Raw genomic sequence first — 16,910 nt, forward strand, 5'->3', positions numbered from 1 at the left:
TGGAGGGTGGGTGGAGGGGCATAAGAATGTCACAACAAGCAAATTACTTAAAGGAAACAATCTACTACTCAATGAACAGCAACTACTCAATGGCCAGCAAGCTCACAAGAGTTTAAACATAAAAAATGGCAGCAGCAACACTACTCAAAGAAGCCATACGATTTTCCTCAATACGCGCTTAACCAAAAATCACATTAAGTATGCAAAAGTCATGGTGGGGGTGGGTGGAGGGGAATATGACAATCACAACAAGCAAATTACTTAAAGGAAACAATCTACTACTCAATGAACAACAACTACTCAATGGCCAGCAAGCTCACAAGTGTTTAAACATAAAAAATGGCAGCAGCAACACTACTCAATATGCGCTTAACCAAAAATTACATTAAGTATGCAAAAGTTATGCAAAAGTCATGGTAGATGGGGGTGAGTGGAGGGGCATAAGACAGTCACAACAAATGGCAGCAATAACACTTGGTCATAATATTAACTATGCAAAAGATGTAGTTACCCATCTATAAAATATGGCAGTAACATATTAAGAAAATGGTAGCCACTATGAAGTATGGCAGCAACTATAAACAAACAAAAGATAAACCAACCAGAGTGTCGGCCACTTGCGAGTTCATAGGTGTTCTATCTTTCTTCACATGTGCCTTCGTCCAAACATCTACTCGTGTAATCGGAGTTGAAGAAGACTTTTTCTACATTGAAACACAATAGTAAGTTATATATTAGCTACATATATATGCTAAATATAATAAAGTTATTAATTACATAAAATTATACCAAATCTTCAGCTAGTCGAGCATAGCCTCTACGACTACATGTGTGAGGAAGTTGCTTCTGTTTCATATCTTTAAATTTCTTGCTCTTTGCCTGAAAATCATACTCAACGAGATATGAATGAAGATTTTAAGACAAGTTGTTTCTATACATTGAACCAAAGAAATAAATGGCATCCACTTTCATACTACAAACATACCTTAAAGGTTGCGCTAGTTTTATGTTTGATGAAGTCATTCCAATCATGCATTGAAGAAATGTTATCCGGTTTGAGTTTATTCAACTCCTCGTCATTTGAGGCTTCCCCAATCTTACTCACTAGGTGAGATTTGCTTGCTCTCCATAGTCCACCCATCTTTTGGAATAAAAATTTCTTTTGCCATTCATCAACATTATATCGTGCCTGAATAATAAAAGCAATTAGGTAGTGATCATATAAAACTCATTATATAAATATATAACTATAAATTACATACTTGAATAGAATGCCACAATATTTCTTTTTGTCTCGTTGAAATTTTCTTCCAAGTTTCAATATTCACTGGCACCACTTCTCTGACTAATGTACCCAAGAATGAGGACAACCCAACTGATGTTTCTCCAATAGGTTGTCCATATCCATTGTACCTTATATCTAGTTTCATTTCTGGCTCCATAGCTATTGTTTGCATCTTCGTACGACCTCTAGTCTTTTTGGGACTTGGTTCCTTCGTATGAACTTCCTCACAATCCACATTTTCATTTTCTTCCAACTGAGATTCAACCTCTTCAACGGGTAATTTACGAACAGCTGATCTAGTACAACCAGCAGGTGAGTCTAACGGCCTATTTGGTGGTCTTTTAGACTGTGGATGAATGGTTGCATTAACATGTGAAGATGGAAGTGGAGTAGTAGCTTCCTCAGGAAGTGGGTCAGGAAGAGGTGATGTTTCCCTAATCTCTTTCTCTCTCAAATGAAGAGCTTCTCCTTCATTCTCCTCGTCATCAGTAGAAGGTTGAGTTAAGTCCATACTGAATGACTTTGCAAATCTCCATGATGTTTTGACCAAGGTTCGATCTGATCGTCGCCATTCTAATATATGTGTTGTGGAACGAGGTTTTTTCGATTTCTTACCAACGGTTTGTCCACTTTTTTCCTTCTCAAAATCCTAAAACATAAAACATTGAAATTAATATAATAATATATGTACATATATGATATTTTCTATCTAAATATATATTTAAAGATAACTTACATGCATATTTGACTTCATGTCTTAGTCAATGGTTGAAGCTCCTCGACTCAAATAGTTCACACACAACCTGAAAATAAAAATACACTAGCATGCATAGTGATGGTTCAAGTTTAAAATATATGTAAAGCGGTACAAGTCATAGAATAAAGAGAACACTTATATATATTGATTATCCATATAAAATATCTGTAGAATGTTACAAATTGAAATAGTTCATAATGCACACAACCTAGCAATTATCTGTACATATTTAGAGAATGAATGGCTAACACTACATTCACAAAAAACCAACTAATATTATAAAATGAATGGCTAGCACTATATTCACAAAAAAAAGCCAAAAGTGACGTGTTAGTGCATATTTACAAAATAACTTTAAGTCATAAGTTATCATAATAAGATGCCTTCACAATCGTCCCGTGAATTGTTGCGACATTCAAACTCATCATCAATATCATCAAGCACTAGGGAGGATCCGTCACCCACAAAGCTTGTATCAACATTCTCATCATATTTGTCTAATTCATGAAATCCTCTCGGTGGTGCTTTCAATACAACATACCAAGGAGAATTGTCATTTTCTCTTGCATAAAAAACTTGTTTAGCTTGTGATGCAAGAATGTATGGCTCGCTTGAGAATTGACTTTGGTTTTAATGCAAATTAACAAGTGTAAATCCATCATCAACTTTAACACCATTATGGATTTTTGCCCAATCACACTTAAACATTGGAAGTCGGTAGACATAGTAATCTAATAAAATTATTTCGGTTAGGACTCCATAATATGTAACCACATCAAACTTTGGAGATCCATCTCCATCACTTGATCTACATATTGCACTTGCATCAATTGAAACACCACTATTTTGAGTCGATCTTTCTATGCTTTTAATATGGAACCGTTGACCATTTATAATATAACCTGAAAATGACATTGCGGTCTTGCGAGGTCCATTTGCAAGCCATTTCAATATATCTGAGTCTTTTCTGTTACCAACATCCAATGAAATCTGTTCCAATGAAAAGCTATATATTTAGATGAATTCATGATTGAGACCAATACCATAAGTAAGCAAAACATTACCTTCTCTTTCAACCAAATAGGAAATTGTTCTGAGTGAACCTTCATTACTTGAGTGTCATCATTTGCAAGTCTTTTATTTGAAAGGATCAACTCGTTCCTATGCATTCTAAAATATTTGATGTATCACTAATTAACATTCGAATACAATCTTCAAAGGATGATAAATAGTGTATAATTGATACATCACTCACTCTATGTATGGTTCAACTGCTTTTGTGTTGAACAAGACATATTGATGTGCAAGGTTGAGCACTTCATCAGATAATGTAATTTCCTTTCCAGTAGATATTGGACGTCCTTCGAGAATGATATCATTATTAAATTCTTCATTCCGACGTTGTTTATCATCAAGTCTTGTTGAACCTTGAACACAATTCTTATAAAAGAGGATGCATTCTTCGGCTAAATAACGCTCTGCAATGCACCCTTCTGGATGTGACTGATTTCTAACAAACCCTTTTAGAGTCTTCATGTACCTAAGGTTAATATCATAACTATTATAAGATACTTAAGACGTTTAGCTGTATGTTACCTATAATAATGTATGTTATGAAAATAACATACCTTTCGAATGGATACATCCAACAAAATTGAACGGGTCCACACAAACGAACTTCACGACCCAAATGAATGACCAAATGAGTCATGATGTCAAAGAATGAAGGAGGAAAATACCTCTAAAAAAGGCATAGTGTTTCGATTACCTCCTTTTCAATTTCCAACATACTTTCTCGATCAATTACACGTTGGTAGATTTTATTAAAGAATCCACAGATTCGTGTTATTGAATGTCTCGGGCCCTTTGGAAGCATTCCCCTAATGACAACCGGTAGAAGTTGTTGCATTAGCACATGATAGTCATGAGATTTTAATCCCATTACTTTGGTTTCCTCCACTGAAACACAGTTAGAAATGTTTGAACTATAACCATCAGGTACTTTCAACTCGTATAACCTCTTGCAAAACAGTTGTTTCTCTAATTTAGACAAAGTGTGTAAAGCTGGAGGAAGGTATACTCGACTCTCGTGTTCTACTGGGTGTAAGTCATGTCGTATATTCATGTCTTGCAAATCTTTACGAGCATTGTATCCATCTTTTGATTTTCCATTAATATCCAACAATGTGCCTATTATGCTCTCACATACATTTTTCTCAACATGCATGACGTCTAAGTTGTGACGTAATACAAGTTCCTACATTAGCGTAAAACACGTCAGTGCATTACCTAATGTACAATGGAAGACTAGTCAATTAAACGACATTAGTGACAAAATGTACGTACCTTCCAATATGGTAAGTCAAAGAAGATGGATCGTTTTTTCCACATTCCTTTCAACTCTTTTTGTCTCTTTCGTTTTTTCTTATCAACTTTTCCAAAGAAATTTTGAAAATCTTTAAGTTGGGTATCGATTGCATTCCCATTTGCAATCCTAGGAACTTGTCGATCTTCAACTTTGCCATCAAACCATGACTTCTTTCTTTTATACGGATGAGATGGAGGTAAAAAGCGTCTATGACCCATATAGACTAATTTCTTACTGTGGTACAACCACTGAGAATGTGTGTGCTCCCCACAAATTGGACAAGCCGTCTTACCCTTCGTTGTACACCCAGCAAGATTTCCATAAGCAGGAAAGTCATTGATTGTCCATATAAGCACAACTCTCAAATTGAAGTTTGATTTGCTAACTACATCGTAAACTTCAACTCCATCCCATAACAATTTCAAGTCATCAATTAATGGTTGCAAGAAAATGTCAATGTCATTGCCAGGCTGTTTAGGACCAGGAATCAGTAAAGTTAGCATTATATTTTCTTTCGATATGCATAACCAAGGAGGTAGGTTGTATGTCACAAGCATGACTGGCCAACAACTGTATCGACTACTAAGATTAGAGAATGGGTTGAAACCATCGGTTGCAAGACCGAACCTCAAGTTTCGTGGATCATTCGAAAAGTCAGGCCACTTTGCATCAATTGAGTCCCATGAAACAGAATCAACTGGATGATGCATCTTCCCATCACTATTTTTATGGTTCATATGCCATGTCAATAATTCAGCTACATCATGCATTTGGAACATTCGTTTCAATCTTGGAATCAACGGAAAGTATCTTAATACTTTTGTTGGAACACCCCGTTTCATTCTTTTCGTGCGTTTATCCACCTTCCATCGAGAATGTTCACAAATTGGGCATGTCTCTAAATCTTTATTCTCTTTCGTAAACAAGCAACAATCATTTTCACAAGCATGAATCTTTTCATATCCTAGATCAAATACTTTTAAGAACTTCTTTACGTCGTAAGTAGATTTTGGGATAACATTGTTAGGGGGTAGCATATCATGCAATAGCTCTAAAAGGCTTGTGAAACTTTTATCGGTCCAATCGTTCGTAGCCTTTACCTTATATAAAGATACGAAGCTTACATTCTTGTATATTTTGTACAATGAGGATACAAGGAAGTGTTTGCATCTACGACCTTTTCATTAACATCATCGTTTACGCATGGTTCATCAACCTTTTCGTCGCTCATGAAAGAACTGCTACAAAAGGGTTGACCATCAAACATACACTTTACTGGCACTTCTTCACCATGATGGTACCAAAACCTATAAGTAGGATCCATTCCTTTTATAACCAAATGTTCATATACAACATCAAAGGTTTGATGATTCATGTTCCTACATGTCTTGCATGGACACGGAATTTTGTCTATTCCACCCAACATGTTCTCTACTTGTTTCACAAAGTTCCATGCTCCCTTCAGATATTCCTTGCTTGCTCTATTAAAAAGACCCAACTTTGCAATTAATATAACTAAATATATTAATCTATTTTAGTTACTTAAAAAATTGACATTCCCTTACCTGTTCAAATGAACCCAATCTTTTTGAAACATTATATCTTCAACTTATTGCTACAATATTAATGTGAAATGTAATTAAGAACCAACTCTACCTAAGGTGAAATTGAAGCTGAAATTTGCAATGACTACAAATTGCATTTTAGTACTAAAACATGACACTAAAACTATCAATCATATGAATGATAACAATATGCAAAATCAATATAGCGGGGTATACGAGAACTAAGAATCATGCTAAGGTCAGCTGCATAACTAGGATTTTCTAGTAAGAAAGTTACATACCACTTGTAACCTTTTAATAGAGAAAATCTAAAAGGTGAAAAATGATAGGCTGTAGCATACTTCATGGATATAATCATCATAGAAACGCAACGAAGCCTCCACATTTCAATTGTATGATATATCCAGTTTAAACATAAACACTTGTGACTTTGCTTTTGGAACCACTCAGAAAACCTCATACCTATGACCACTCTCTTCTTCCTAGTCAATATGGGACTACGTTTACACCAAACAACAAAAGTGATTGATTATCGTTATCCCATTGTTTTGAAAATACTTTGTCAACTAAATTAAAAAAGATAATTATCTAACTTTTCCCTCCTTCTTTCATATGATGTACTCATATTCTTTCAAAGTTGCAACATTACTTTTAACCTTTAACCTTGTATAAACATTTCAAAACTACTTTTAAAGTAGAAATTCACTACAATGTTAAACAAAAATTAAAACGCAAGGTACAATCATATCATTTTAGGTTATCGTTACCCTCAATTGAAGTCTCGACTTTTTTATAAAACTAGATTTAGAGATTTAAAATAAGTGAGAAAAGGAAAAATAGAAGCATTGATATTGGCCCATACGATGGGTTATAGATATTCGACATCACCATAACGTTGAAAAATGAAATATGAGACTAAGCTTACCTAACAAAACATGTCTTCCCATTTTGTCCCAAATATTGTTAACATATAAAACATTGATTACATCATTTCAAGTCCAAAATCAGACAATGCAATTGGAAGACATAAAAGAGAGATTAAACATAATGTATCCCAAACTAAAATACAACAAATATCAGAACACACACATATATAGTTTCAAAAATCTACATCCAACAGTTATTCTATAATGTAATTTTAATGAAATAGCCTACTCTATTCTGGATAATGATTCAGGTTGTGCAGTTACAAGGAATTGAGGAGCAATTAATGAAATCAAATATTGTGGATTATGTGAAATATGAAGTGAGGTTGGTGTTATACTTTTAATAATGAAATATTGAATACTAGAATGATATTGAATACTTGTAATGAATTTATATGTAAAATAGTTATCAAATTCTAGTGGAATGTTTGTAGCTTAATGAACTAAATTGCAAATTAGTGGTAGATATTTTGTAAATACTTTTTAACAGTTATGCAAAACAATTGTTTCTTTAAAATGATTTTCTTTTTTAAATAATGTGTTTTTTCAAAAGTAATGTAGAAGGAAAACTATTGACAATTTCCAAAAATGGTTTTAAAAAACACATTATTTTTTTTAAAAAAAAAGGTTCAGTAAAATCATTATAGTTTTTCTACAAATAGATTTGAAAGGGCACTCTCTTTTAGTGTGATTAAGATCATTTAAATTTGTAAGTTTTGAACGTCTGATTTAATTTTAAGGTACGTTGTAACACGAGGATGAAATAGAAATCTTTATACTAAAAAATCATGCTCTTGCAAACTGCAAAAGCAAATCAAAGCAAAAAATCTGTATATTAAAATAGTTGACGAAGGGAGCACCAAACTATTTGATTAAATTCAAATCTTAAGCTAAACAAAACAAACGAAAACGTCATCTAAATATTGTTACACTTAATTTCGACCAAAGATTAAAAAAAAAATCTGAAACAAGACAGCTACAAACAAATCCTACCAAAAGATTATTAATGGTGAGACCAAAACCAAACTTGATATTTTGATGTCTTTATAATCAGAAGCTTGTGCTTTTCTTCTTCCCTTTTTTTTTTTTTTTGACTAGTTAAGGAATGGAAGTAAGGAATTGATATAAATATTAAAGATCAAATATCAAACTTCTTCAACCTAACTCCAATTTTTTTAAAATAACTTACCATAGTGCAAAAACTTGCAGAGTAGCTATCAATGGAAGTAAAGAATGCTAGTTAAAAGAATACAACTCAAGGTAGAGACTCTCCCTTTAACAAATACCCAGTAAAGAGACAAACATGTAAATCATAGAAAACTCATTGAAAGGCTCTGAGAGAGTTTAAAAATCCAGAAATGAGATCTACAAAAGAAAAAAAAAAAGAAAAAGAAAAAGAAAACAGAGAAAGACAGCAAGGGAAGAGTGAAATTTCACTACCACTAGAAATTGATGAACTGCAATGAAAGAACTACTGTGAGAGAGATAGACGGTGAGATGAGGTGAGGGAGATGAGAAGATCAACACAAGGGAAAAAGGGAGATAGTTTTAATGCCTCATTCTTCGTAAATCAGTCATCTATGTATACATATACATACCTAATTTCCATAAGGGTTCAAGAAAAAATAAACTGATACAGACAGAAGACTTGGGAATAATCAACATCAACTTAATTTTTTTTCACAAATATCCTTGCCAATACTTAAACATCAATTGAAAGGTTTTCCATAAACATCAAACAACTAAAGGCAAAATAACCTACATTATATTCAACACAAACACCAAACAACCACAGACATCAAACAACCACAAACAGAAAAAAGATAGTCAAAGAATAGACAAATTAGGGCAACAGAAAGATGATTGAGCATACCAGATGAAGATGGATTGATAATCCGAAAGAGCCCTTCACGTCAAACTTATGCTACTCTACCTTATTATTTCGTGATAGGCAGGGAGACTTACAGAAATAAATGGAGCTTTGAAACGAAGGTGATGGACTGAAGAGAACAGAGAAGACGAAGTAGGAGGAAGATGATGGAGAAGACAATCGATGGAGAGAAGACGATCGATGGGGAGAAGACGATGGAGAAGACGATGAAGAAGACGATGAAGAAGACGATGGAGAGAAGAGGATGGAGAAGACGACGGAGAAGACGATAGAGAGCCAAATTAATTTTTTCGCCCAAATCTTTCCCGCTTTTCTTTTATTTTTCTTTTTAATAACATTTCGGTTATCTTTTTTTATTTCTTTACTCTTTTTTTCTCTCGCGCCCGCTTTTCTTATTTTTTTTATAACATTTTATAATACAAGTTATTAAAAAATGTTATTGAAAGCCTAATCTGTTGTAGTGTCATACGGGGATGTCTCTAAAATCACTTTCTCGTCATTGTCAAACTACATAAATTTTAGAAAAAAAAAATGTTATTCTATGTATGCCAATAGTGATGTTGGTCATTAAAAAATCACTCTAAATATGCATGTCTTATGTGTTATCGAATGAAAATAAATTTTATATTATATCAAAAACTTAAACAGTAATTAATAATATATTATTCCTTGACCAATTGAATTATACTCAAATTTAGGATTATAGCAGGTTGATATTTTAGCAATCTAAAACACATAATACAATATCATATCAATCCAAGTAATAAAGTAGTAAATTAATTTTTTCACCGCATATCCTTTTGTCAACAAATTTCTGACATATTTGATCTAAAGTAAGGACTCAAAGGGATAAAAAGCTAAAGACATTTGGTATGAGTTTGAAATTAACTTTAAGAAGATTAATTGAGAACTTATTTAACCCGCAAAATTATTCCAAAATTTCTAAGACTAGCTAATTGTTGAGAATTAGGGTGTATTATTTTGAAAATTATTATTTATCTTAACGAATGTAGAGCATATATAGAGACTTGAAACCTCTTATTTAAGAAATAAGTTCTTGTCAATTAAAATAAGAATAGTCAAACTCAAACCAAAGATCTAACACATATTTTGTATTGGTGCAATTATTTACAAAGTTTTTTTGGGTTTTTAATTTTCTTTTCAAACTATCATGATGGTAGTGGGAGGGTCAGAAAGTTTTCTCCAACCCAATAAACCTTCGAAAAGAGAAGAAAAATATTGACTTGTTCACTTCCTGATTTTAATGGTAATAATTGAAGTATAGAAAATCTCATAAACTGGGATCCTTCTTAGAACTTGTATTTTTCTCTATATTATTTTAATTTCCTCTTTTTTCTTTATTTTTTTATTTAATATTATTTTTCCTTTTCGAAACTTTATATAAACACAGCTACCTCCACTCCCTTTCCCTCCATCACACCTTTCTCCCTTTCCCTTCTCCAAACACTCTTTCCTTGGCTACCCTCCACTCTCCTCAACTCCGCGGCCATGGCCGTGCTTCCCGTCAATGACTCCGCTAGCTTTGATGATGATGGTCGCCCCAAACGAACCGGTACAATATGACCCACCGGACTTTCTCAAATTTTTCATTCATAAAATCTTGCTTGTATGTAAGTTCAAACATGCTCTCAATTTCTTCTTTGGGATTTTGTTTACGATATGTTTTAGGTACGTTTTGGACGGCAAGTGCTCATATAATAACTGCGGTCATTGGTTCGGGGGTGTTGTCATTGGCATGGGCGATTGCGCAACTCGGATGGATCGCTGGTCCTTCAGTGATGTTGCTGTTTTCTTTCATCGGTTACTATACCTCTTGTTTGCTCGCCGACTGTTATCGGTCCGGCGACCCGGTCAGTGGCAAGAGAAACCCCACTTACATGCATGCAGTTCGCTCCCTCCTTGGTATGGATATAAACAAAGACATAAAGAATTAAAAGCATGATGTTGTTGATCAATCAATGTTCCTTTGAACAATATTGAGTTCTTTTTTCTTTCTCTTTTTCAATAAAGGTGAAACACACATGGTGGCATGTGGAATAATGCAGTACATAAACCTGATCGGAATAACAATCGGATATACAATTGCATCGTCAATCAGCATGATGTGAGTTCGAGACTCGACAAGAAACTATACTTTTAGACAGTTTGTTGGATAAACATTATATTTAGTTTTTAAAAATTATGCCTATAAACTATACATTTAGTCCTATTCCTTTCAAGGTATTGTTATATATTTTCTACCACACGTTTTAAATAATTAGGTCAAGTTTTAAAAATCGAAGGCATGTCTTATAATCCATTAATTTTTTGTTGTTTTGTTTTTTTTTAAAAAAAAAAAAAATAAGTAGGTTAACTAACTAATTCACTTTTTGGTCTTTGAAACAAAAAACTTGTTTTTAAAATTATGAAAGAAAATTGAAAAGAAAAAAGAAAAGAAACTTTCAAAACATACACAACAACATAAAGCAAAATCACTTCTCAAACATATATTACTTTTTTTCTAATAAACAAAAATTCAAACATAGAATTTTAAAAACAACACCAAAAAGTTAAAATGGTTAAAAAAAGAATAGAACTTAAATAATTTATTTGATACACTTATAGTCGTTAAGAAATCATTTCTTGTTTTTTTAAACTATGCTTAATGAGCACATCATTACCATAAGTTTGTTTGTTATGTTACTAACTAGACAACCTTTTTTCTTCCTATAGTTTGAGTAACAATATGCAACTATGTCTTTAATTTAAACTGACGAAAACCATTGTTAAGAACAACAAAAGTGCATGCTTAGGGGTTTGTAAATTAATAAATAAATAAATGATTACCAAATAACAAAAGTAACTTTCGAATTCTTGGTTTAATTTATAGAAAATAAAAGAGCGTACAAGTCATTCAATTAGAAAAAATTTTACCTCCTCTTCGATAAATATAACTTTACCATCTTTAATTTTTCTTAAGTATTTTAAAATTAACTCTATAAACATTCATTCTACTTCTAAATTTTTTAGATTATCTAATTTTATTTATTAGTTTTCAAAAACTTTTTTTTTTTTTTTTTTTTTTTTTTGAGATTCAGCTAAAGATTCAACTGTGTGTATGTGTAAGAAATTAAAAGGAAGGGGATGTTGTTGAAGTTTAGTGATAGTAGTTTGTTCTGTTGTTGGTGGTGTTTGGCAGGGCAATTAAACGGTCAAATTGCTTTCATAGCAGTGGAGGAAAAAATCCATGTCATATTTCAAGCAATCCGTTCATGTTGTCCTTCGGAATTGTGGAAATAATTTTATCTCAAATTCCAAATTTTGATCAGATTTGGTGGCTCTCCATTGTTGCTGCTATCATGTCTTTTACCTATTCTTCCATTGGCCTTACCCTTGGCATAGCCAAAGTCGCAGGTTTGATCCTTTTCCATTCTCTAGAAAAAAAAAATAATATATATTTTTTAAAGGTTTTTTTAGAAGATATACCAATATAACTCTGGGGTGGAGGGATTTAAATCCGATACCTTTCGCGGTTTTTGGTACAAGCATGCGAGCTCATATTAACATTTTAAAAATAGAAAAATAATCTTTTGATATTTTTACTTCCAACACAACCATCCTTTCCATTTCCAATTTTTTTTTTTACTTATTTAACTTTAACAATTATCATAATGGAGATGGAACCTTTCATCCATCGGATCAATATTACTATAACAAAAAAGAATATTGTTTATTTATTCTTTTACTTGTTTATTATCTATTAGAAAACATATTTGGAAGTGCATTTAATTTGATTGTAACGAAAAAGAAAAAGAATATTCCGTTAAATATGAACGTCTAAACATTACTAAATTTGGATGAAACAAATATCAATTGAGTATAAAACTAGTATTACATGTGTGTTTGTGTATTATGTAGATTTTTTTATTTATTTTATAAAAAATATTAAAAATGCATTATTCGATATTTAAAATATGTTTTATATTGTCACATCTTTAAGAAGAGATTTAAAATAGTGTATGTTTTGGAATAACTTAATGTTTTGGAATAACTTTTAAAGTGAAATTATATATTTAAAACTAAATAGATTTTTTTTTTTTTTTTTTTTGCAGTGGATGCTATTAAATAAAATTTATTATCTAAAGAATTTTTTAATTTAAAATTTTAAGAGTGTAGAATTTAGAGCACGAAAGTGATTTGTTAAAATATAAATACTTATAAAAGTAAAAGAATCATAAGTAATTAATTTATTACTAAAACAAACCTTTTCAAACTTCCTTTTTTCTAATGTAATTAATTTTTTGTATTTTGAAATTTTGTTAATAATTAATTTTGATATTATGTGTAGAAAGTGGGGTTTTTAAAGGAACACTTAGTGGAATAACTGTGGGAACAGTAACTCAAAGTGAAAAGATATGGAGAAGTTTCCAAGCACTTGGCGATATTGCTTTTGCTTATTCTTTTGCAATTGTCCTTATTGAAGTTCAGGTAAAATTTCGACCCTTTTTTGTTTTAATTTTATTTTTATATATAATTATCAGTCACTTTTTAATTTACTTTTTCGACACTAATTAAACTTCATACGAAAAAAATGTAATAGAATCTATTTAAAACATTCAAAATATATATATAAAAAAAATAGTTTAACTTCATTACACTTATAAAATTGAATTGATTGAAATTTTAAACTTTAATTTTGACATATGCTCCATGGTCAAAAGATAGTGCTTCAAATACTGATAATAATAATAATGATAATAAGCTCCATAAAAACACAACAAAAATAACAATATATAAATATAAACATATATATTGATAGACTTGTAGACTTTTATAAACAATAGACTTACATCAGTTTTTATCACTTGTGGTATCCATTATAATAAACTTCTACTCATTTCTATTAAACTTGTTTCTATTCGCTTTTATTAATGATAGATTTTTGCCAGTTAATAAGTACTAATAGACGAACGTCTATCACCGATCAGCGTTTTTCTAAACTATAAGGAATGTAGAAATTTTGTTACGCAATGTAAATTGTTTGACTCGCTTTCTATATTTAAAAAAATCTTATTAGTGTATAATAATATACAATAAAAGGTTTCATTATCTATATATATATATATATATATATATATTATTTATGAACATCTAACTATTACGTGAATAATAGATTACATGAAATATTCTTAAGTTAAATTGAGTACAGTCAACGTAAAGACTAAGTAAAATAATTTATACTTTTAATGCAAAATCTAAAAAATATACAAAAATAAAAGACATTAATAAAGAGGAATATAAAGAGAAAAGTTAATTGAATTGTTTGCTTTGATTCTCGCACACATCGCGACAACTTGATGTGATTAAGTACCAAATAAAATTTAACAAAAATATTTTATAATAAGAAAATAAAAATATATATTGCGAAAAACAATTATCTTTAAATATAATGAAATGCCTGAGTGGAATGATACAAATTTTTGAGCGAACATAAAATTATCGAGATCACATAAAACTTGTTTATTAAAGTATAGAATGTCCTCACGAAGACATAAAAAAGTATAGTTATAAATGTTCAAAAATGAATTAAAGATACTATCTATGCCAATAAAAAAACATATTCCTTTTTTGACGAATCATTTTTAGAAATTTCAAAATTAAGCGTTTAGCTTCGAGTAATTTTATGTTAGATGACCTTCTGGAAATTTTTTCAAGAAACAATATAAATTTGAATGAGAATTTAATAAAGACAAGTTAAGAATGTATAGTGTTACTAGGTCAAAGGTGTTGAACTTAATTTTAAATCACAGACGATGAGCTTCACACATTGTATTTGTATCTTTCATTAATAGTTATTGATATTTTATTATAGCTAAAAATACTTCTAGCTAAGTTTTGTTTTAAAAACAATTATCATTAAAAGAATAGATATGAGAGAATAAAATCTTAAAAGATAACGTTACAATTCATTTATAATTAAAATAGATCCATAAAAGCATACTCATGATCAAGAGCTTAATTTCTAAGCGTGAAAGTTCTTGTTTTCTCTTTTACTATAAAAATAAAATATAGAATATTTTTAAAATTCATTATCAGTTTTTTTGTTTTTAATGAAAAATACAGAACAGGATATTCCAAATTAACAAAGAGGCTTAACCTGTTCAAGTGTACAAATTTAAGTGAGTAGAATTAATTAAATCTTTGTGTATTATTGCAAGAAAAAAAAATGTTTTTAAAAATTTAAAATTACTGCTTGTTAGTTGACAGTTGACCACCAAACCTAACAAAAATTGCTTTTAGATTTAACATCCTTCAAGTGGATTATATTATATTAATTTGTATGGTCGCTTTCCTTTAATTATTTTGCTAAATAAATAATATTATCGTAAGGGAATTTACTTCAAAAGCCAAACCTTCACTTACAATTTATTGTTTTTAAAGTACAGTCATTCCGAAGTATACTTGAAGTTAATTTAGTTTTAAATTTTTTACTTTCAAATACAATTTTTTACTTATAAATGTTAATTTCTAATAATTCGGTACGGTAAAATCGTACATCAAAATTTAATTTTATTAAAATTTGAATTTTTGAAATACATGTTTTGAAATAATTTTATTTATAGGACACAATTAGATGTCCACCTTCAGAAGCAAAGACAATGAAAAAAGCAGCAGGATTCAGCATTACATTAACCACCATATTCTACATACTATGTGGATGCATGGGCTATGCAGCCTTTGGCAACACTGCCCCCGGTAACCTTTTAACTGGCTTTGGCTTCTACAACCCCTTTTGGCTCCTCGACATCGCCAATGTCTCCATTGTTGTTCACCTCGTTGGTGCCTACCAAGTCTTTAGCCAACCCGTCTATGCCTTTGTAGAGAAGAAGGTCGTCCAAACATGGCCAGACACCCCCTTCTTCACCAAAGAGTACAAGCTCTCTCTCTTCTCCTCTCGCTTCTACAACATCAACCTCTTTCGACTGGTATGGAGAACTCTTTTCGTCTGCTTCACCACCATCGTCGCAATGTTGCTCCCTTTCTTCAACGACATCGTTGGGATCATCGGGGCACTTCAATTTTGGCCGATGACCGTCTATTTTCCAGTCCAGATGTATGTTGTTCAAAAGAAGGTACCTAAATGGAGTGTGAAGTGGATTTGTGTGCAAACAATGAGCATGGGATGCCTTTTGATCTCTCTTGCTGCAGCTGTGGGCTCTATTAGTGGTGTCATGCTTGATCTCAAGGTTTATAAGCCTTTCAAGACAATGTATTGATATAATTTTAACCCTTACAGCTTTTTCTTGGTGTACTTAATTAAGCAAGGAATTGGAAAATCTTTTATTTCACTCTAAATATATTTATACCAGTTATTTTTATGCATTTGCAATTTACTATATTCTCTAAATTGTCCAATATGTAGCATAAAATTATTTAATTTGAATTAAAAATAATACAATTTGGGAGAAATATTAATTAAAATGATATTCTAATATAGGACTCGTATGATTTAAATTAAAATTTCAAAATCCATGAATTGTTAGAAAAAGGGAGCCCAAAACTCCTTCACAAGACACGTTCTGTATTATCTTCGCAGGGGCTTCTGCATAAAAGATCTTACAATCACTACTACAAAAACTGACTCTCTTGACGGTTTTAAACTGTCAAGAATGAGTATTCTTGACGTTTTCAAAACTGTCGTTGAATCCAGTGTCAAGAAAGGCCATTTTCTTGACGGTTGTAAAAAGTGTCAAGAATTGATATCGTTGACACTTTTTAACCGTCAAGTATTCAATTTTTCATGACAGTTGAGAGCCGTCAAGAGAATACGTTTTTATGACTGTTTTAAACCGTCAAGAATGAGATGATGAAGCCCGAAAACCGTCAAGAATACGATTATTCATGACATTTCAAAACCGTCAAGAGTAAATTTTTCATGACATTTTAAAACCGTCAAGTATTCAATTTTCATGACATTTACAAACCGTCAAGAATTCATTTTTCATGACATTTAATAACCGTCAAGAGTACTCTTTGCCATGACATTTGGAACCGTCAAGAGTGCTTTTTAATGACATTTTAGAACCGTCAAGAATTTTGTTATTTATTACATTTGCA

General features: G+C 31.3%; 2 protein-coding genes across 2 annotated transcripts; one reads left to right on the top strand and one right to left on the bottom strand.

The window, feature by feature from the left end:
- Positions 1-3,783: 3,783 nt before the first annotated feature.
- Positions 3,784-5,447, bottom strand: LOC127150674 (uncharacterized). The gene is made up of 2 exons (XM_051089177.1): positions 4,389-5,447; positions 3,784-4,299 (listed from the first exon to the last, which is right to left on the bottom strand). Exons 1-2 carry the CDS (start codon positions 5,445-5,447, stop codon positions 3,784-3,786), a joined length of 1,575 nt encoding a protein of 524 aa, XP_050945134.1.
- A 4,771-nt stretch (positions 5,448-10,218) lies between these two features.
- On the top strand, positions 10,219-16,169 carry LOC103486106 (amino acid permease 4-like). Its single transcript, XM_008443951.3, has 6 exons — positions 10,219-10,365; positions 10,482-10,715; positions 10,824-10,917; positions 11,992-12,206; positions 13,141-13,280; positions 15,416-16,169. The coding sequence occupies exons 1-6, from the start codon at positions 10,302-10,304 to the stop codon at positions 16,067-16,069; spliced, it is 1,401 nt and encodes a 466-aa protein (XP_008442173.1). The 5' UTR covers positions 10,219-10,301; the 3' UTR covers positions 16,070-16,169.
- Positions 16,170-16,910: the final 741 nt, after the last annotated feature.

Source organism: Cucumis melo, chromosome 8 (genome assembly GCF_025177605.1).
Source record: "Cucumis melo cultivar AY chromosome 8, USDA_Cmelo_AY_1.0, whole genome shotgun sequence".
Lineage (NCBI taxonomy): Eukaryota > Viridiplantae > Streptophyta > Magnoliopsida > Cucurbitales > Cucurbitaceae > Cucumis > Cucumis melo.